The following is a 23,344-nucleotide window of genomic DNA, read 5'->3' as shown; positions in this document are numbered from 1 at the left end:
TACACTTTGTTCCAAGTTATTAAGCATATGCTGTTTGTGAAATTTTCCCAAATAGACAATGCAAAGCATAGTGAATCACATTTTGCATTTTCATCAACAATTATATTAGCTTCTATAATAAATGGGATTTTATTGGACAAAACCACTTAAAACACAATGTTCTCAATTATTATGCATGCAGAACAGTTAAAAAAAAACAGGCTAATGAATTTACAGATACTGGGCAGTATGGGTCTTGGGACGAAGTTGGATGTTGTCTTGTGTTGGTTTATCAAGAAGCTGCCAGAAGAGCAACAACTTGTTAACAAACAAACGAATGATTTGCTTAATAATGTGGAACATCGTCCTCAAGTAATTTTTTTTAAATCAGACTTTCTAGACTAGACTATCCTGGAAAACTAATTGTCAAAGGTGCCTGAGATAGATATCAGTGATCTAAAAAGACAGGATAAACCACTTAGGCAAAAACGTCCTCAGAAAAATGAAAACTCAAATGTTTACATTATTTGGATCCCAATAATAATAAAATAATACACAGTGTAATCCTTGGATTGAAGGACAAAAAACTGGAAAAAGATCCACAATCACTTGTGGGATGAGGCTCAACCCGCAGTAGATGCATGAGCCCTCAGACAACAGAACCTGATACTTGAAGAACGTGACAAGGTATTATAAATATAGGGACGAGGACCAGGCAAAAGCGTATTTTAACGATCACTTAATATGTTTTTGCCACCACCAACCCAGCCACCATCAATAAACTATTGCCAATGCAACCTGGAATGGGTAAACAAAAGATCTTGACTCTTTCAAGGCTGCTACTTCGCTTTTCCTGTGCCTATAACTAAACACTGAATGTGTCAAATGATCGTTTTGGGATTCCTGGCAGACAAACAACAGACTAACAGTAAGGCTGGTGTAAAAGAAGGCAGTTGGATGTTGTCTTGTGTTGGGTTATCAAGAAGCTGCCAGAAGAGCAACAACTTGTTAATTGCACAGTGGCGGCTGTGCCAGCGACACTGTCAGAGAAGGCAATATAAAGTAGAGAATTATGATGACATTTTCAGGTCTGCCAGCTTAAATATGAGCTCATGTGGGTGTAACACTGCCTTTCTGCCTCACAACAATTTAGGTGCTTCGGAACTTTGTGTTTCTTTAACTTCATGTGGACAATTTGTATTCATTTGTTGCCCCCTATTGTAATTAAATCATGCAGTAAAATATGAGACGATCACTTACCTGTGAGAGCGTGAGGCGACTGCCGGCTCGTTTGTGGTATTTATTGGGGCTCTCAAACTGGAGGTCCTCCCACCGAATCCTCCACAGCATTCCAGCCAGTTCTTTCTCCAACTTTAGTTTCCTACGTAAGGGGAAATGTGAAATTGTGGTAAAACCAGCAAGGGGCTAACAGTGTCGCAAAGATCAGAGGGGAAAAAAACTCCCCTCAAGTGTGTTGGCTTTCCATTGTTGTAAATTTAGAGCGCATAATCAAAAAAAACCAAACTTTATTGCTCCTTTTATTTGTAATATAGATACAACTGCAGCAATTATTCTGTACCTTACTTGACACCACCAGTACAATTTTTATTTGCAGTAGCATACGCAAAATCATGTTTTTGATCATTGGAAAATTTGAGTGGATACGTTTAGTGTTTCCCAATCTTTATTGAGTGAAGGTGGCCATTTTAAATTAGAATCATCTCACCCCACTAAAAAAAACATAGAAAATAAAAATAAAAAAGTCACAAAAAATACGACTACTAAAATAATGATTATCTCGTCTGAATTTACTCACAGATTGACTTTACTCTGTTTAGTTGAACACAAAACTGACAATCACAGGAAGCAATTACTTACTCTGTTTTATGAATGACAGGTGGTTGGACACATGTTCATTACCTTCTGCCATCTGTATTTAACAGCATTTCATTGTTCTGCCTGTCACTGTACGTCGCTGGCATAGATAGAGGTACAAAGATATATTTGTAATTAATAATAATTTCTGACAAATTTAGCAAAAGTGGATAATTTCCTGTGGCACCCTTGATGTTCTCTCACAACACCCGAGGGTACCATGACACCCTGGTTGGAAATTACTGGTTTATGCTATATTGTTGTATTAAGACTGTTTTCAATGTTGCGCTTGTAGATTATATTCCCAAAAGTATTCGCTCATCTGCCACAGATATGAATTTAAGTGACATCCCATTTTTAATCCACAGGGTTTAATATGACATTGGTCCCCCTCTGCAGTTATAACAGCTTAAACTCTTCTGTGAAGGTTTTCCACAATGTTTAGGAGTGTGTTTATGGGAATTTATGACCATTTTTCCAGAAGATCATTTTTGAATTTACACGCTGACGTTGGACAAGAAGGCCTGGCTCTCACTCTGGGCTCTAATTCATCCATAAGTGTTCTATAGGGTTGCGGTCAGGAATGTGAAGGCCAGTCAAGTTCATTCACATCAAACTCTCTCATCCATATCTTTATAAACCTTGCTTTGTGCAACGATGCACAATCATTTTGGAACAGGGAGGGGCCATCTCCAAACTTTTCCCACAAAGTTGGAAATGTCCAAAGGAAAGGAACTCTGAATGCCTCAGCATACCAAGAGATTTTGGAGAGTCAAACAGTTTGGGTACCCCTTCCTGTTCCAACATGTCTGTGCACCGGTGCACAAAGCAAGGTCCATAAAGACATGGATGAGAGAATTTGGTATGAATAAACTTGACTGGTCTGCACCGAGTCCTGCCCTCAACCTGATAGAACACTTTTGGGTTGATTTCGAGTGGGCAGTGAGCCAGGCCTTCTCGTCCAACATCAGTGTGTGACCTCACAAATGTGCTTCTCACCCACAACCCCAATGAGGTTAAACAGTATAAAAAAATGGATGGATCTAGGGGTTAACTTATTTTAAACTTGTAAGATAGTAAATAGTATTATAAAGCGTGATGCATAAAGTCGACTCAACCTTCAGCACTCTTCACTTCCTCCACACGTCAAGTGGGGGGACGTTTTATTATTTTGGTTTTATTATAAATTGTCTAAAGTCTTTTATGACAGTTGTTAAAATGTTACAGAAAATTGCATGAACATTTAATAAGTTTCATTACGGTGACAGTTTGGATTAATTCAATTGAAACTATTATCTACGGGACAAATAATAAGATCAGTATAATCAAATTAGTCTTTGGCTGTGTAAGACTGGCCAGTGAGTTAAAGAAACAAAAGTTGATGCAATAGCATGTGACCACAATTGACGGCAAAGCCTAATTAGGAGACTTAATTCTTATGAATTGTGACAGGTCTAAATGTTATTTTTAAGCATCAGTCTGGCAAACGTGCAGCACCACAGAGCGATTAGTCCAAAGCCTTCCATTTTCTTTTTTTGTACGTGTGTCTGTTTGTCTTTCGACCGACGCAAGAAAAATCCTTTTCACTCAAAAAAATGACAAACGAGCAGAGCTCACGCATTCCGACACCGTCTAAAAGGTGTAAAACACTTCCAGATGGCTGCAGGAAATTATTGCAGCGCTTGCATATTGTGTTCTAGCTTCTTGCCAAACTTTATTTTTCTTCCTTCATCCTTTTTTTTCCAGGGCACACTGCAGTGTTAGAGAGTCTAGAAAACATCAGTTCTCTGATGCGTGTTTGTGTCGACAAATACTGCAGACGCTGCCTGTGTGCATCCATTTTGAGGACAGGAAACACCATCAAACCAGCGGTGCACCCCTAGCCCCGTCCACCACCAGTAAAAAAAAAATAAATAAACATTTCTATTTAAAGAGCCTCGTTCAGAGACCTCTGGCAGCCCGAGTAGCAAAGTGCGGGGCTCCACAGTGGGCCTATTGTTTCATAAGTCCCATATGTGAATACCTCTGCTGGACCACCCCCTCCATTAAAATATCAGAGCCAGAGCAGCTCTGCTTAACATCTCCTAACACTGCTGCTGCACACGCTCCAAAAACAATGGAGAGAGGCCGAGTGGCCACCTGGTTAAATCTGCGGGGTAATTTAAATGTTCCTCTTTCTAAAATATGTGGGTTTTTTTCTAACACAAAGCAATACAAGAAAGAAACCATTTAATTCAGACAGGTTGTTTTTATTAAATTGATTTTTTTTTTTTTTTTTTAAATCTCACTGTTGCATATATTTCACATATGTTTTCATCAACAAATACCCATTTATCAAGTAGCCAAAATACACCTTTATATAGTTCACAGTATAGGGAATTCTATTGTTACTATTATTCCATATGGGCAGTCCAATCCCTAAATTGCATGACCCCAGCAATTAGACATATCTGAGTATAAAATCTTTTTGTTACATTCATGAAAATACAAACAGCAGCATTGAATACTTAAGGGATAGAAATGATTCTAAAAACTGTATTCTTCTCTATTGTTTTAATTAAAATATATGTGAAATAAATATCCACTATTATTATTATTATTATTATAAGAAACTCTGGCTTATACTGGCTGATAAGAGAATAACTAAAATAAAGCATTTATAGTGGTGATTTGTAGATCAAGTAGTGAAGACAACAGCTTGTTGGTCTTGCATGATAGCGTGAGGCCACTGTGCTGTGCACCTCTGTGTCCATCAGCAAAGCTCCACTGGTGTCTGCAATAACAGGAAACCACTCGTTAGCGCTCACCATTAAACAACTACAAGAGTCTAGAAATGGTGCAATTCCCGTGATGTGAAAAGCATTCTGATTATTGTCTCAAGGCCCAGCACTAAATGGTCACTATCATAAATAGCTTTCAATATGTCATGTACAGTACTGTGCAAAAGTCTGAAGCAGCCACAAGCTTTGTTGTTATACTCACCTTTTTCATAAGTCATTTTTAATGTATTAAAACTGTAAATAGTAGGACAGGTACAGACAATGACTACATATTAGGGTTCCATTCCATTGAGAGAGGCAGCTTCCTGCTATTGCTCAAAGAGTAAGGGGAGATCAATACCTTGTACTTTCGCTTCAAGATATAGCTTTTTTTCTGTTTGCATTCTCATTTTAAAGAAATCTTCAATATATTGCACTTTTCATTGCTTAACAACAGCCGTAATAGTGACCTAAGCATTTGCCAGTTGTGTCGTAGCCTGTTTCGGCTTAGTTACCCCTCCCTATCTCATTCCTCTGTAGTTATCCGTGCTTCAGCACATTCATGCATTCCATCATTTCATGATATGACGACACTGCATTACTGCCACCTTTCAGATTTTCTGGCTCCTTTTAAAGTTGTTTTATTTTATTTATTATTTTCACAAGTCCTTCTATGTGGGGTCTTACTATCATTGTGAAGCAGAATTCAGCAAGCATTGGATTGTTGGCCCACTAATGGGTAACGGGAGCTGAAAGGGGACATGGGTGAAAATAAAAAGAGGGGGGGATATTTTGAGGTTAAGCTCGTCCTCCGCTCCCACTCTCTTCAACATAACGTTCATCGCTCACGCACTGTACCTTATAAATGATTAGTATAGTTAAATATTGTTGTGAAACACAATACATGTATACTTTGTATTGGTGGCGACTGAGCCTCGCTCACTTAAAACCCGGAAATGCCGTCGTGCCGTTCGGCTCAGTTGAGTGAGTTCGTACCAACCGTGAAGTTGGCAGGTACTTGAATAATGAGGATCTGTCTAAATCACAAACACATGGAAAGCTGATTTTGCAAGCCTTATGCCGTTTATTGACGTTTGCATTCAATTGACAAATCGCATATATGTCAAACTTAAACCATGTCACAGACTCATTTGGACCTATGTTATGCATACAGCAGGAGAACAAATTGGATTTTGATGACATGGGATCTTTAGTCACTATTATATAAATAAACTAGGGATAGGAACATCACATTTTTACATTTACATTTTTAGACTAGACTTAGTCTGCATAACACACTCCTCGGTGCTTATCATTAATAACTGACATGAGGAATTGATCATACATGTCCATCTTGAGGGCCCATGTATGTGCATGAGCAAGACCACCATACCCAGACCCACTTCATATAATCGTGCTGTGGTCAAGGAAGTCTACCATGATTCAGTTCCGCAGAGCTTGCTCACACTTGTCAGACAAAACAGACTTCCTGTGACAAATGTGGCAGTATGAGCCCCTAAACCTTTTGCACAGTACAGTACAACAGTATGTAATATTGTCACTTGTGTAAGAGAGTGTAAAACTTTAGGTTAGAACCAAAAATGCACTCTGACACCCCCTTTTGGGTTCCCATGAGAGATGTAGATATGTAATACTCAAGTTTAATGAGTCAAATGAAAAGTATTCCAGAAGAAGAGCACATTGCACAACATTTACCGGCCAATAGTCCAGGTCAACTAGTTCATAAGGAAACCGCTCTGTGCTTGTTGAACTGTGTGCTGGAAAAACAAACAGATAGGGTGAATGTTATTTTTTTTCGAGAATAAAATACACAATGGGCATCAAATTATCTGGTAGAAGTTTGATATTGTACTTGACCAACTCAGATGCAGATTTATGGATGGATTTACCTGAGGTGGAAAGCTGCTCCTCCGTCTTTCTTCCACCATTCCTCTGATCAAAATCCATTCTGATTGGCTGGTGATTAACACTTGTTAGTGTTAATAGTCAGCAGTGCAAACATGATCAAATTCATAGTGTTATTAATACGTTATAACCTATGAATCGGGGTATAAACTCATTTTATGCGTTCAAAAGTTCATTTCAGCAGTTCATCAACACCAGTTCATTTTCTATCATTTGAAACAAATTTTTACCAATACTATGTCATTATTTTTTTTAAATCCTTCTTGTTGCTTAATTGTTTAAGACAGTGGTTCCCAAACTGTCTTTCCTGGGCCCCTTTTTGGTTCATAAGGAATTTTGTGCCTCCCAAAAAAAAGAGGACATACATGCACATTTTGTTTTCCGAGTCATTGCAGTTTATTTCACACATTGTAATCAATACAAACCTCAGCGTCATTTTTTTTTTTTGAAGGGGGGGGGGGGGGGGGGAGATACAAGTGAACTGCCATAACCTGCAGGTTGTAATAAGTGGAACTGTTTTCAAGCACCTTAACAGTGTAATTATGTTCAGTGTACCGGGTTTCTTTTTTTAAAAAAACATATTCAACATTGCTATAAATGCACTTTTGAGAAATTATCTGCAAAATTGGTTTTACAGTGACTGATGTGGGGCTGCTTCATGCTGCAGTTCTTATCAAATCATCTCATCATTCATTCCCTCCCCCAGCCCACCCCACCCCACCCCCCACTTGGTTTAAGATAAACATGATTAAAATATAATTAAATGAAACGCTGTTACGTAATGATTTCATGAAACATAAATGTTAATCCTTATGCATTTGACATTCAAAAAATAATAATAATAAAACATCTACAGGAGAATGAGTTTAATTTCCCCTTGACAGACTCTGATGCAAACTTTGGTTTTTGTTTTTTTAAACCTGAAGGTTGATTACTGTATCTACCAAATACATTATTTAATCAGGTATATTTAAATGAATAAATAAATATAAATGTCTACTATGTTGTGTATACTGTAATGTGTTGTGACCCTAGTGGAGTTCTAATAGGACTTACACTCACTGGTGTCAACATTAGGTACAAATGGACAATTCATTGAGCTCTATCAGCCAATCACAGAGGCACATGAAGACAAACAGCCATTGTTACACAAATTCACACCTATGGGCAATTTAGAGGAGTGAATGTGAGGGATATAGTGAGGATAAGCGGTACAGATAATGGTTGGATAGATGTGATATGCTCACAAATCAGACCTTGGAACTGAGCAGAAAGTGGAGGAAACCAATTTTGCTTCAGAACTACTTGGCAATGAACGGAATTCATTGGGTTTGCCGGCGAAATATTCCCATACCAGGATTAACATCTTGCGTCGTCATCCTTTTTCCTCTTAATTGCTCCTATGTTACATGTGTATGCTAGGGGCCGCGCCTTTCAGAGAAAAATAGACTGGATGATTGAGAAGATGATTCACTCTGTTCATTCCGTTTTAAACAAACACACAAAGGTGGTAAGACCCATGCGCAGAGTGAACCCTCTTGTCTATGGCATTAGATGATGAAAACAAATGTGCATGCTGCACATGGCAATATATACAGTGGAGAATAAATTAGTTATTTCATGTTATTTCAAGTACATGCCGTGGGCTGCAAAACAATGGATAGCGTGCCGCGATTGGCCCACCAAGTTTGGATACCACTGATGTGAAACTCAACGCAGGACGAGATCGGAACCCTGAACCTCAGAACTGTAAGGCAGACGTGCTAACCACTAGGTCACTCTGCTGCCCACAGCTATTGTCGTGGATCTAATTAGGTTGTTCCAGGGCACCTAATAAAGTGGCTGATAATTGTTATAATGATCAATCCATCCATATTCAATACCACTTGTCCTCATTTGGGTCACAGGTGAGCTGGTGCCTATCCCAGCTGACGTTGGTCTATATGTGGGTAAACCCTGAACTGTTCGCTAGCCACCCAATAACAATTAAGAGTTGTTAATTAAATTAACATGCATACAAATTCAGTTGAACTTCTACCAGGACACTGCAGTACTTACTGCATGTCTATTGTGCATGCAACCAGGTGTCAACTGGGACAAAAACAAAAAACAAAAACGGCCCTGACATTTTTGGCTTGGATGGACCCCTTGTAATCAGTGGCGCATATTACTTGGTTACATTTATGGTACTAGAACCACACTTTGAGAATCACTGATCTAAACCATTGAAATCTTATGATATGGGACTAACCAAAGTATACTTGTTTTTTTTTTTAAATCTTATTTCCTTGGGTTCTACTTCGCTCTATTTAGTATCTTACAGTTCCATTTGTATATTTTGATCATAATCGGAAATGCCTCATTGTCGTGAATGACGCCAATCAAGATTACCCAAAAAAAGGGCTAGAATTGGCCTCAGGCATGCTTACAACCAAATAAATAATAGCAGCAGCATATTTAAAAAAAAAAAAAAAAAAAAGACAAGAATTTTTGCTTCAAGACTAATTAGAATTTTACAGTTAATGATGACTTAAGAAGTCTATCAAATAACATTTGTGGAAAGAAAAGAATTAAATGTACTCAACATGTATAGTTCTACCTCCTTAGGATATTTTATTTCAAAATTCTATCTGATGTTTGGTGTTAACTCCACCACATTTGGTTGCTCTTTTTAGATCAACTGCTTAAGTATGACGGCAATTAATTAGTATCAATGTCAATTGGTCATACTAATTAGTCGATAGCCATTGCTCAAGATACAAAATGGATGCTAGCTCCATCACCTCACAGTCCCTTTTATATATTCAAACGTCACAACCGGTTTACTGGCAGTTACACTTTATCGGTCACTCTGACCCCCGGCCGGTTTCAAAAGTCTGCATTTGTAATTTGTGTTTACTCATCTACATGGCCGCTTCTGCTGTCTTCGGCTTGTTCAACATGCTGCTGCTGGCATTGCTGTTACCGACGTGGATGCGACAACAGTTCCTCAAGCGAACTTACCTACTGTATGGGTTTTGCACATTTTTCAGCATTAAAACAAAATTGACATTCTTCAATTTCATGTAATTCCTTTTTGTTTTTCCACGTTGAAACACACTCGCTCTTCACTGCTCGATGGCCAGTCCACCCCAACATGCAGTCCTGTGCATTAATCAACAACATGCACTGATCTTTTTTTTTATGCTACACGCAATAGTGGAGTATTGTGGACCCACTAATATTTAATAACGCAAACAGCTCAAACTATAATCGTGAAAGCAGAGATGAAGACAAGCCAAATTTGAGGAAACAGGGTGTAGCATGCATCAAGACATGAAAGGATTTGAAGGGTTGTCTTTAGGTTTAGGATTTTAGGCGATGTTGGTAGAATAAAGAATTCAATATATTACTTTTAACATTCACGTGTTTTTGATAGGTCAATGAAAGAACATGATTTGATATCCACATAAAAGGTGTCAAACATAATTTTTTACCAAAACTACTATGTCCCATGGAAACGTTCCCTTTTGTAACTATGGCCACAACTAATGTTATGAATCGGATTGTTTTTTTGTTTTGTTCGGTATATTCTTCAGCCCTAACATCACATACATAATTGATTGCATTGATAGTCACATTTTTGGAGATATTTGTTTTAATTGAATTCCTACAATGAAAAAAAACATGCATCAGTAAGTCACAAATGTCCTCTTTGCATCCTAGCCAGTTCAACTTTAACATTATGAGTCAACTGGACAGGCATCCTAACAATGAAGCCTGCATGAACTCAGGCTGACTCTTTATCATTATTAAGGCAGGCATCACAAGCTATATGCAACTTACAGTACTTTTTGCCACGAGATCATAATGATCAAGTCTAACTAAAATGTATGACAAAGCTCTGTGTGAAATGCCTAAACGACAGAAATACAGTCATGGAGGACATTAAGTAGTATGTGTTTTTTTCCTCTTGACATGTTCGGAATTACTAGAAGAAGATGAGCTTTGTTTTCAAACAGAGTTTTTTTGTGTTCATCCCATTGAATTACTCTTGTTGCACAGAAGTGACAATTCTCTGCTGAGCAATTAACTCACTCCAGCGTGTCAATTTCCATCGTTTTTGGTGCCGTACCATGTTGTTCATACCCTCACAACTGAACTAAACTGCATGGTTGGAAAATGTTGTATTGTTACTTGCATTCAGTTTAGATGGGGGGGAAAAAAATGTTTGTGTGCCTGACAGAGGTTATTAACCGGTCAATTTGGCCTTGGAATTATGTAAATGTCTGATTGTATTGCGCCACCGGCCTCAATAGCTGTTGCATGTTGCAGTAGTAACTGACGTGGGGGATTCATCAATCAGTATCATGTTTCACTTTGGTGAACACCTTCGAAGGATTTGTCACTGCTCCTCATATCCACTTGACTCACAGAAGAAATACTAACACACAACTCACAAGAAACAACCATATTACAACTTGTGAAATGGTTATTTTCCCTTTTGTCGACATATTTTGGCTTAGTGAAAAAAGCAGGAATACTGTTTTTTTTCGCATACATAAGATTGGATAGATGGAAGATAGATAAAGATAGTTTGCAGTTTAAAAAAAATACTTTTGGTCATATATGGTAAAACTGTCTGAATGACTTGATGGTAGAATATTATTAAAATGATCTTTTGAAAAATCATTCTTCTCTGGCCCCATTTTATGACTCTAATTAAAGTTTAATTATTGTTTTACAACTTGTCATGGCACAACAGGAATAGCCAATCAGAGGCTGTAGAGAGGGGAGGCATGACTGAATAGCGTGTCAATCAATTGCGTACACCTACCGCACACACGTACCTTTGTGGGGACACAACGCAGCCTCTCACAAAGGACAATATTTAGGCTGCAACGAGTACTGGCATGTTTCGAGTATTTACAGTAAAAAAAATGCTTGATGATGTTTTTCTGCCTCGGAGATCTGCTTATTTCAGAATCAGAATCAGAAGTATGTCCAAAACACACAAGGAATTTGTCTCCGGTAGTTGGAGCCGCTCTAGTACAACAGACAGTCAATTTACAGAACACTTTGGAGACATAAAGACATTGACAAAAAACAATTGTGCAAAAAGATGCAGAGTCCTCTAGCACTTAGAGCAGTTCGAATGACTAATATTGGAATAGTCCGGTGCAATGACCATTGTGCAAAGGGCGCTGAGACTTCAAGGAGTGTATGCGGTTTAAAGTGACGAGTAGTGCGATCATCTGGGACAATGTTGGTTGTGCAAATGTTACAGATACTCCTCAATCAGAGTGCAAATGGAGCAGATGTTACTCTGGCATGAGTGGCCAGTATATGCAAATAGTGCAGCATGGCGAGACACCTACAGTGAGTGCACGAGTAATACATAATTGGCCCCACAGAAATGTGACACCGAACTCAGTCAAAAAAATAAAATAATAATTGCCAGCTTGTTGTAATGGAATTATAGGTTAGGTGTTTAAGAAGTTGATCGCAAGAGGGAAGAAGCTGTTGGAATGTCTACTAGTTCTAGTGTGCATTGATCGGTAGCGCCTACCTGAGGGAAGGAGCTGGAAGAGCTGGTGACCGGGGTGCGGAGGGTCCGAGAGGATTTTGCACGCCCTTGTCTTAGTTCTGGCAGCGTGCAAGTCCTCAATGTTGGGTAGGGGGGGTACCGACAATCCTTTCAGCAGTTTTGATTGTCCGTTGCAGTCGGAGTTTGTCCTTTTTTGTAGCAGCACCAAACCAGAATGTGATGGAAGAAGACAGGACTGATTCGATGACCGCTGTGTAGAACTGTCTCAGCAGCTCCGGTGGCAGGCCGTGCTTTCTCAGAAGCCGCAGGAAGTACATCCTCTGCTGGGCCTTTTTGAGGACGGAGTTGATGTTGGTCGCCCACTTCAGGTCCAGAGAGATTGAAATTCCCAGGAACTTGAAGGTCTCGACGGTTGACACAAGGCAGCTGGACAACGTGAGGGGCAGCTGTGGCGAAGAATGCCTCCTGATGTCCACGATCATCTCTACAGTCTTGAGCGTGTTCAGCTCCAGGTTGTGTCGGCCGCACCACAGCTCCAGCCGCTCCGCTTCCTGTCGATATGCAGACTCGTCACCGTCCTTGATGAGGCCGATGACAGTGGTGTCATCTGCAAACTTCAGGAGTTTGACAGTCGGGTTCGCTGAGGTGCAGTCGTTCGTGTAGAGAGAGAAGAGCAGCGGAGAGAGGACACAACCTTGGGGCGCCCCAGTGCTGATGCTGCGTGTGGATGAGGTGGCCTCTCCCAGCCTGACCTGCTGTGTCCTGCCCGTCAGAAAGCTGTAAATCCACTGGCAGATGGCAGGTGAGACGCTGAGCTGGAGAAGCTTGGTTGAAAGGAGTTCAGGGATGATGGTGTTGAACGCTGAGCTGAAGTCCACGAACAGGATCCTCACGTAGGTCCCTGCACTGTCGAGGTGTTCTAGGATGAAGTGCAGTCCCATGTTGACTGCATCATTCACTCTTGAGGTGGTCCAGCACGAGACGTTCAAAGGACTTCATGTTTTTTGATATTTTACTAATTCACTGGCAACCCTCCCAGTTTGATACTATTGTCATATACAGTAGCTGCCTGGTAATGGCAGGAAAGAGTTTAAGCAGCAGTAGAAGCAGACGGACTAGCACAACATGGTTACATCATCAACGCGAGCGAAGGTGGCGGAAGCGGAGGGTACATGTTTTGATTCAAGGAGCACGAATTAAATGGCGAGAACGCGGTAGTTTATAAGCTGCCATTAAACACGACAATCTTTATCATGGCCAACCGAGGTGCATTCTGCAGCGGCCAAGCGAGTCAGATACAGCGTTCCTTTCCCGGATCTTTTTTTTTTTTTTTTTTTTGGCCAAGTTTAGTGAGCAGAGGCGTTTCTTTGGGCAGAAACTTGAGGGGGCGGGGAGTTAAGTGAGCCTACATCAAAATATTGCTAGCAGTTTGAAAACTGCATTTTCTAACTTTAATTATTACTAACTCACTTGAGGGATTCGCAACCAAGAAACCTATAGAATACCTGTTCAAAAACGCCTTCAAATTACAGTAAAACAGTATAGCTTCATTATTTCATTATTATCTCCTCAACTTTTTCGTTTCTTCAGCTACTCTGGGAGCATCTTCTGCAATTGGCTGACAAGTTTCAGTTAAAAATATCCACCGCCCTAAAAACTCGACTTAAATAGCACAAATGGAACAGTATTCTTGTGGGCAGTAGCATAGGTACTTTAGCTATCAATTGATTTGTTTTTTTCCTGTATTCTTTTGCTATCAAGGATTTTTGAGGCCTTTGATTTGCTCATTCCATCTTTTTTAGAAAATTCCACAAAGATGGCGGCCAGTTGTCATGTGGCTCATTTTTACATACAAACATATTTTCATAATGTTGGAGAGTAATCTTTGATGGTCTGCTTCATGATGACTTTCAACAAGTAAGTTAGATGCTAGAAGCTGACATTTTTCAAGATTCCCAACAGATCCCGAGGGAATCCCGTTGGCTGGGAGTGAATTTCACTATCTAACTTCACGGGATTGGGCAGGAGTGGGAGCAAAGGTCATCAGGAGCAGACGGGCCAGGGAACTATGACAACAAAGTCACTGGGAATGGATGGGAGTAGAAATCGTGATGGCGGTAGTTGACGGGAGTGGAAACCACGATGGTGGGAGCGGGGGGGGACTGGAAACCATGACGAGAGTGAAACCATAAATGCAGTTACATTTTATTTAATTTTTTTAACTTTAATCAAATCAATATTTGAACATTTCCCCTCAGCATCAAGCTAAACATTGCTAAACTAAATGACTAATATGGCTTTTGTTAATGAATTTATATTTTGTTACTTACTCATTCCAGTAATTCTGCGTATTTATTACGTTGACTAGGAAGACATGTACTGCATATTTTATACCGAGGAAGAAAAATGGAGCCGGATTGACTGGGGGTACAGGGCGGTGGGAGTGGGATTTTCTCAAATTTTGGCTAGGGATTGGAATCAATCTCTACGGGAGTGGAATTTTTTTGAAACACTTGAGATTGAAATCCCGAGTAGTTAAAAGAAATCTACTCGGGATTTGGCGGGATATTTTTCCCTCGTTTTTTTTTACTACTCGTCAGGATTGGGAGGGAGTGGGATCAACCTCTGTGGGAGTCAACATCCACTCCCATGTCAGCCTTTATTACATGACATTTGTTATTTTCTTAAATAGTACAGAGAGATAGAGAGTGAATCGATTTTCCGTACCACTTGTCCTCTTCGGGCTTGCGGGTGAGCTGGAGCTAATATTGTGGATTGACCTTTTATATGTTTTAAATTAAAGGCAATTTAGCATGATGGCGCCTACCAGTGTGGTCGCCTCGATAACGCGCTCTCTAGTATTGTTTTTGTGTTTTTCGTCCGTCTTTGGAGGCCTTACACGACTCACTTACACAAAGGAAGACCTGCTAACAATCAAGGAGGCTAATCCGGACTTTCTGTCACCAACTTTCGCAAATCCGCTCAGTTTTTTCCCCGAGTTACTCACCGGAGCGGCGTCCGCGGTTTTCGGCGCATGGAGACGGAAGCGGCGCCACAGAGGGAAACGGGCCGGCATTCAGGTGAAACTCCGCAAGAGAGGACACAGATTGGCGTTCCCGTTGATCCACCTCGTGAATGTACGCTCCCTACCCAACAAAATGGACGAGCTTCATCTTCTGTTAAAGACCAGTAAAGACTTCGGACGTTCCGCAGCCATCTGCTTCACGGAGACCTGGCTTTGCGACGCTGTACCCGATGGCGGCGTTATGCTTCCCGGTTTCCACATTCATCGAGCGGACCGCGACATGGAATCATCGGGGAAAACAAAGGGCAGCGGGATATGCCTCTATATCAACGAACAATGGTGTATGGACGTCACGGTGCTCAGCACACACTGCAGCCCGCATTTGGAGTCGCTATTCTTAAACTGTAAACCATTCTACTCGCCACGTGTGTTTGCATCGTTCATCCTGGCTGCAGCCTACATTCCGTCTCAAGCTAACACGAACGCCGCACTGCTAACGCTCGCCGAACAAGTCAACGAAATTGAAAAAAAACACCCGGACTCACCCCTCATTATTCTCGGGGACTTTAACAAAGCTAAACTCAACTACGAACTCCCTAAATACAAGCAGCACATCGACTGTCCTACCAGGGAAAATAATACTTTAGACCACTGCTACACTACGGTAAAAAACGCATATTCCTCGTGCAGCCCTGGGCTCCTCTGATCACTGCTTAATTCACTTAATACCGACGTACAGGCAAGAACTTAAATGCGCAAAGCCTACAGTGAAAACAGTGAAAAAGTGGACAAATGAAGCCAAGATGGAACTTCAAAGCTGTTTAGACTGCACAGACTGGAGTGTCTTTGAAAATTCAGCTGGCAGCCTGGATGAATATACGGACACTGTCACATCCAATATCAGTTTCTGTGAAGAGGTTTGTGTACCAACAAAATCTTTTCGCACATTCAACAACAAGCCGTGGTTCACTGCTAAACTTAAGCAGTTTCGCCAAGCTAAGGAGGACGCATATCAGAGCGGGGACAGGGCCCTGTATAATCGAGCTAGAAACCAGCTGATGAAAGAAATTAACACTGCAAAAAGAAACTATGCAGCAATGTTGGAAAAACAGTTTAGCGCAAACGACTCTAAATCAGTCTGGCATGCATTATAATCGCTGACTAATTACAAGCGACGATCCCCCCAAGCTGAGAGCAATAGCACACTAGCCAATGACTTGAATACCTTCTACTGCAGATTTGAAAAGGACACTTTCACACCACACACCCACCCGGCCGCACCCGCGACCACAATCACACCTCTGACTTCTGCGTTAACCATTCATGAACAGGATGTGCTACGCATCTTCAAACAACAAAACATTAACAAAGCGGCAGGCCCGGACCATGTGTCCCCATCCTGCCTCAAAGTCTGCGCGGACCAGCTCGCTCCAGTCTTCACTCAGATCTTCAATAGATCTCTGGAATTGTGCGAAGTTCCATCCTGTTTCAAACGCTCCACCAACATTCCAGTCCCCAAGAAACCTGCAATCTCGGGTCTGAATGACTACAGGCCTGTCGCTTTGACATCTGTGGTCATGAAGTCCTTTGAACGCCTCGTGCTGGACCACCTCAAGAGTGTCACAGGTCCCCTGCTGGACCCCCTGCAGTTTGCCTACCAAGCGAACAGGTCTGCGGATGATGCAGTCAACATGGGACTGCACTTCATCCTAGAACACCTCGACAGTGCAGGGACCTATGCGAGGATCCTGTTCGTGGACTTCAGCTCAGCATTCAACACCATCATCCCTGAACTCCTTTCATCCAAGCTTCTCCAGCTCAGCGTCTCACCTGCCATCTGCCAGTGGATTTACAGCTTTCTGACGGGCAGGACACAGCAGGTCAGGCTGGGGGAGGCCACCTCATCCACACGCAGCATCAGCACTGGGGCGCCCCAAGGTTGTGTCCCCTCTCCGCTGCTCTTCTCTCTCTACACGAACGACTGCACCTCAGCGAACCCGACTGTCAAACTCCTGAAGTTTGCAGATGACACCACTGTCATCGGCCTCATCAAGGACGGTGACGAGTCTGCATATCGACAGGAAGTGGAGCGGCTGGAGCTTTGGTGCGGCCGACACAACCTGGAGCTGAACACGCTCAAGACTGTAGAGATGATCGTGGACTTCATGAGGCATCCTTTGCCACAGCTGCCCCTCATGTTGTCCAGCTGCCTTGTGTCAACCGTCAAGACCTTCAAGTTCCTGGGAATTACAATCTCTCAGGACCTGAAGTGGGCGACTAACATCAACTCCGTCCTCATAAAAGGCCCAGCAGAGGATGTACTTTCTGCGGCTTCTGAGAAAGCACAGCCTGCCACCGGAGCTGCTGAGACAGTTCTACACAGTGGTAATCGAATCAGTCCTGTGTTCTTCCATCACAGTCTGGTTCAGTGCTGCTACAAAAAAGGACAAACTTCGACTGCAACAGACAATCAAAACTGCTGAAAGGATTGTCCCCCCCTATCCACCATTGAGGACTTGCACGCTGCCAGAACTAAGACAAGGGCGTGCAAAATCCTCTCGGACCCTCCGCACCCCGGTCACCAGCTCTTCCATCTCCTTCCCTCAGGTAGGCGCTACCGATCAATGCAAACTAGAACTAGTAGGCATTCCAACAGCTTCTTCCCTCTTGCGATCAACTTCTTAAACACCTAACCTATAATTCCATTACAACAAGCTGGCAATTTTTTATTTATTTTTTTGACTGAGTTCATTGTCACATTTCTGTGGGACCAATTATGTATTACTCGTGCACTCACTGTAGTTGTCTCGCCATGCAGCACTATTTGCATATACTGGCCACTCATGCCAGAGTAGCATCTGCTCCATTTGCACACTGTTTGAGGAGTATCTGTAACATTTGCACAACCAACACTGTCCCAGATGATCGCACTACTCGTCACTTTAAACCGCATACACTCCTTGAAGTCTCAGCGCCCCTTGCACAATGGTCATTGCACCGGTCTATTGCAATATTAGTCATTCGAACTGCTCTAAGTGCTAGAGGACTCTGCATCTTTTTGCACAATTGTTTTATGTCAATGTCTTTATGTCTCCAAAGTGTTCTGTAAATTGACTGTCTGTTGAACTAGAGCGGCTCCAACTACCGGAGACAAATTCCTTGTGTGTTTTGGACATACTTGGCAAATAAAGATGATTCTGATGCTGGAGGACACAACTGTCTTTTTTAAATTTTTTTATTTTTGAAAATGTTATTTTCATATCGTCTGACTTTGAGTCTTTGGGTAGTGAGGGGGAAAAACTACTTGGTGGAATCACACGGTTTTGGTCTGTTACACTGAGGCAAACTCCCTGCCATACATCCAACATGACGACAGGCGTGCTACTAAAGACCATGACCACATGTATTCATGAAAGACAATACCAAGAGAGATAGTCAGGTCGCAAGAATCAATTGCAAATTACTGTCTCTGGAGGAAGAGAACCAGACAGGATTTGAGAATGAGGACACGCTAATGGTGTTTAGAAGGAAACATAAAGGCTTCGTTTAAAGCAAGCCGCTCATAGCAGTTTGATTACGGCCGAGACGTGACTCAACTATAACTTATTATCTTTATATTGTACACTTTGTAGTTGCTTATAGAAAATATTTTTTTATTGTGTTTTATTTGTGTGTATTCCCTTCCCTTCAACAGCAGTGTCATGTATGATTTCCCTTTTGAGCCTTAACTGGAAATTACTTTCTTCCGGGTTCGGATTGGCCAAAAAGGTGTTACGGGTTTTGGTGCCACCTGTTGCGTTGGCATGTAGACAGAGACAAAAATATTCCAACAGCCTTTGACCCCAAATGTAAATTTTTTCAATCCACGGATTGTATTGGTTGTGAGCAATAACCGTTAAGATCATTGTGGACATATACAGTAAATTACGCACACTCTTTTGACATTATACAATTAAATGGCCAACTGCTTGGCATCATGTAATGTGTTCCCCTGTTTTGATGTGTATTTATGGTTAACAAGATCATTTTTTAAATATTTTAATAATTCATTCTTTTTTAATCATTCGATAATTCCGGGCAAGTCAGGATAAATGCAATAGTGTAAACATCGGCACTGATTTTTAAAAAAAACAAAAAAAACCAGACTATTGTCTTCTCCCTATTGAAAACAAACACACACAAGTCAGTGGTTAACGTCGCCAACATGTTGTCTTAGCAGGGTAAATGATAACAATCATAAATCCGGAAGGAGTTAAAATGAGTAAAATAAGACATGAAAGAAGCCCTACAACCCTTTCAGCCGCTCGCTTCCCCTCATTAAATCCTGACTAGGAAAAACACGCCAGGGAAGCCTTAATCCTGCTGCTTTATACAATTATAATGTAAATCTACTAGAGGGAAAATAAATTACCGCAGTAGCAGATTATGTTACTCATTACAAAAGGACTTCAAGACAAAACTCTGTATATATAGTTTATAGTGTAGGGGTTAAAAGCCAAATTATTTTTGAAAACCCGAAAACACATGAGCAAATAAATTTATCACACCCTCATCAGCCGTGTGCGTGAATCATTAAGATTTGTGGCATTTAGATTTAATCTGAAGACAGCAAGAAACATAGTGACCAGACTTCATGATCATTAACTGAGAAGCGTGTTTTGGCCCAGTGCATAGGCTCACATGGCCCGCTTTAACGCACCTACTGACTGCTTTAAGATCATCACCTGCTGAGCTGTTTCTGTGGGAACAATTGTGAAAATACCACACAGGCACTCATTGCAGCACCACCCATAAATCCCTTTTCAATCACATATTGCTCTGTCATCCCACTTAAATAACCTTTACATTTCTACTGTTTCTAAGAGCAGCACAGACAGACTGCATCAGCACGATGCTTTCAAACTCACCTGTAAATGAGGAAACTCGAGATTCCAAAAATGATGAGCGCCAAGCCAGATCCCACAGCTACAATTCCCAGAACTGGCAGCTGACCTGGAAACAGGAGAAGAAGGATTCCACAACTCAGTTGTCTCTCATATGTTCAACAGATGTCTACATTCATATCTTTGAAAAGGAAAAAAGGGGACGCTATTAAAAACACAGCTGTCACACCCGGAAGTACAGCTACACAACTTGAGATTGTTAGACACCAACAATTATTTCGTGCAATTAAAAGACATGCGTCACAATGTAAAATGTTTGTAAACAATAGTGTGATAGCCTAACAATGAAAAGATTTGCAATTAATAAAAAAAATACTTAGAATTTACGGATTTTTATTGGGTTATAACATTTTATGGTTTTCTGTTACACGAATTGGACAAAAGAATTTCATGAATACAAAATTATCTCCTCCAGATAAGTGTGCAAGAGAGACCAATAAACCTATCAGAACAAGGTAGAAACAGTGGAATTTGTTTTTGGATGTACAGAAATTTTGACTCTAGTACATACTAATGAGATCCAATAAAAGAGAAGGATGAGAATGGTAACCTTTTTATAGATGATAAGACTCAATATGTTTATAGGTGGAGGTGCACTGCATTGTATTACATCTAATGTTTTTACTCTCTCGTGTCATAAAGTTAATATTAGAAACACCTATCACTATAATTGAGTGCACTGCAATACCATAATAATAATTTTAAATTAATATCCTTTTGACAGCTCCAGCTGGGTTTCATGGGATTGCACAATACTCATAAGTTCATTTCCAAAATGCTAATTCATTTTATGTGTCATGAGAAAACGTTTATTTACAAAGCCCTAAACTTTTACATTTTACTCAGTAAAACAATTCATTGGCTCAGTCTGAACATGTTCAACAGCAGATAATCGTTTTTACACAACTGAATGGCATGGCAAGATTATCTCCATGGAATTGCACAGCTCTTTCAAATCTCTGCTCTTTCAGCATCCTTTTCCTGTACTGGTAACAGGCTGTTGCATACAATTGAAGAATCAATCTTAGATGGTTGCAACATTTTACACAACTGATGATTACATATTACAAAGTCATCAAGGAAAATCATATTATTGTTTTAATTAAAGAATCCATCCGTAGGGGTGATGAAAAATTACACATATCATACCATCATTGCATGAGGGGTCGTCTGTGGAAAACACACAGGGTGGGTTATCCAGTGGTGGGCCCCCACTGGGCCAGTGGATCTTCTCTGTCTGGGACCAAATGATCTCCTTCAGGGTTCCATTATAGTATGCAACCAGCTGCACAAACATGAAAATAATAATAATAATTTTGATCAATTCTAACCCTTTTTTACAGTTGCAAGGACCCTTAAGGACCTTTTTTTTATGAAAAAAAAACATTAATTCTAAAATTTTTCCACAAAACTTTTCCTGTTCACGGTAACAGGAAACCTGGAGCCGAGCCCTGCTAAAATGAGAAGCGTGGGACTGACACATACAAAAGTGTTGTAACACTCCAGACCGGTCTCGGTCTCGTGACTGATCTGAAGACCACATTTTGAAGGTTTCAGTGTTGTCTCAGATTCAGACTGACCGGACTCTGGGTTTTCTGTCAAAACCGGTCGTGACCAGCACTGATCTGCTTTAACCAAGCTATTCTTTACATCTTCATTTTAAATACATACAATGATTTTTGGGAATGCAATAAGGGATATAGTTTTATTTTGTATTCATTATTATTTCAATTTGGGTCACTCATAATCGTGCCGCCGCTGAATGGCTGTCGAAAGTTGTAACTCAATGAGCAACACTCATAATCGTGCATTTTGAGTGGCGGCGAGACCGCTGTTTTCCGTGTTTCATTGTGTTTGCGTTTTTTACCTTACCAATATACAGTACACCATTAATGATTATATTGAACAGGTTTCCTAGTTTTAATTGCAACTTTGAAATTTCTCAAAAGAGCATTTATGTGCGTTATAAGACTAGGACAACAAATTTACAGTCGACAAATCCCCTGTGAAAAACATTTGTGAGTTGCCCAGTTTTTCAAATTCAAATGAGGAATTATTGGATACTTTGACATGTTTCTGGCAATTTTGAAGTAAATTGTCTGTCTTACAAACAAACTTTGTGCCCGTACAGTTGGCCAGGTCCGTTGTGAAGTTACTGTGACACGTCATGACAGCTCATGTTTTCTGTCACTTCCACTGTTAAAGTGGGCTCATATTTTCGTCACTTACAATGCCAACTAATTCTGTGAATACACACACATGCACATTTTCCATTAATACCGGTGTTATGAAAATAGGATAAAGATGACAAAAGTTCCAAAAGGTTGAAACTCAGATTGAACCAAATAGGTCACACCTAAAATCCCGACCCCCCCCCCCCTTGACTTTGCATTAAGAGGTTGACCATAAATTGGTCCATTTTCACTAGTTTGAAAGAGTCATAACTTTCTTAATATTTGTCACAGGAAAATTATGCGTATATCACTGGAATTGTCTTTAAAATAACTGCCCAGTAATGATGGCCTGGAGTAAATCAATTAAACTTCAATATTTTACGCCGATATCGAACAGGGATTGTGTTTTTTGTTTTGATCATTTTGGATGGTAGAAATGGCAATTTGTATTCAACTGTTGGTCAGTTTACTTTTTGGTCAAGGATATTTTTTAGTTTTTACTGTTGTAATGTACTTGGAAGTAAAAGAATAATAATATATTGCTTGAGATTACATAAAAGTAATTCAAAAGCTTGAAAATAAGACCATTTACAGTAAATGTATGAGTTCGAGCGTTGTGAATATATTGTCAGTTCAGAATGCATCTTGAAATCATATTATGTTGCTTTTTGATTGTATGTTGTTAGTTTCACGTACGTGTTTGAAACATGTCAAATATTAGAACTAAATTAACATTTACAGTGACTAATTGAGGTTAATTACAAAGTCTATAATCATAGAATATGTTTAAATCAAATGCTACTATTTGTGATATTCATTCTAGTGGCCACAAGTAACTTAATTAACAGGCTCATGCACATCAGAAATCATGATACAAGTTATGGTGGGCAGTATACAGGATATTCCTAAAATAAGATTATGCAAAGATTGACCAGTAGCATCTCGGAGCGTGAGCTTTATTTTGATGGTACATCTGTTTTCCTGCTGTGAAGCGTGACTCCTGAGTTGCAAACATTTCAGAGGCTCTTTTTTGTTTTGTTTTGTTTTGTTTCGTTTATTTTCCCCCTTTGCTTGTAGCATGATGTGTCCTCTCTGCTTTAACCTTGAAAACCATCACCCCTTTATGGAAGGTCATC

At 40.4% G+C, this 23,344-nt stretch overlaps 1 protein-coding gene across 1 annotated transcript in view; it reads right to left on the bottom strand.

Moving 5' to 3' along the window:
* The window catches only part of npr2 (natriuretic peptide receptor 2), a 70,705-nt gene that overhangs the window by 30,987 nt on the left and 16,374 nt on the right, over positions 1 to 23,344 (bottom strand). Inside the window, 3 exon segments of the mRNA XM_061698185.1 lie at positions 1,240 to 1,360; positions 19,999 to 20,083; positions 21,184 to 21,319. Coding sequence (XP_061554169.1) covers positions 1,240 to 1,360; positions 19,999 to 20,083; positions 21,184 to 21,319 — 342 coding nt within the window.

Source organism: Phycodurus eques, chromosome 15 (genome assembly GCF_024500275.1).
Source record: "Phycodurus eques isolate BA_2022a chromosome 15, UOR_Pequ_1.1, whole genome shotgun sequence".
Lineage (NCBI taxonomy): Eukaryota > Metazoa > Chordata > Actinopteri > Syngnathiformes > Syngnathidae > Phycodurus > Phycodurus eques.
This window is presented reverse-complemented; position numbering and strand designations above follow the sequence as displayed.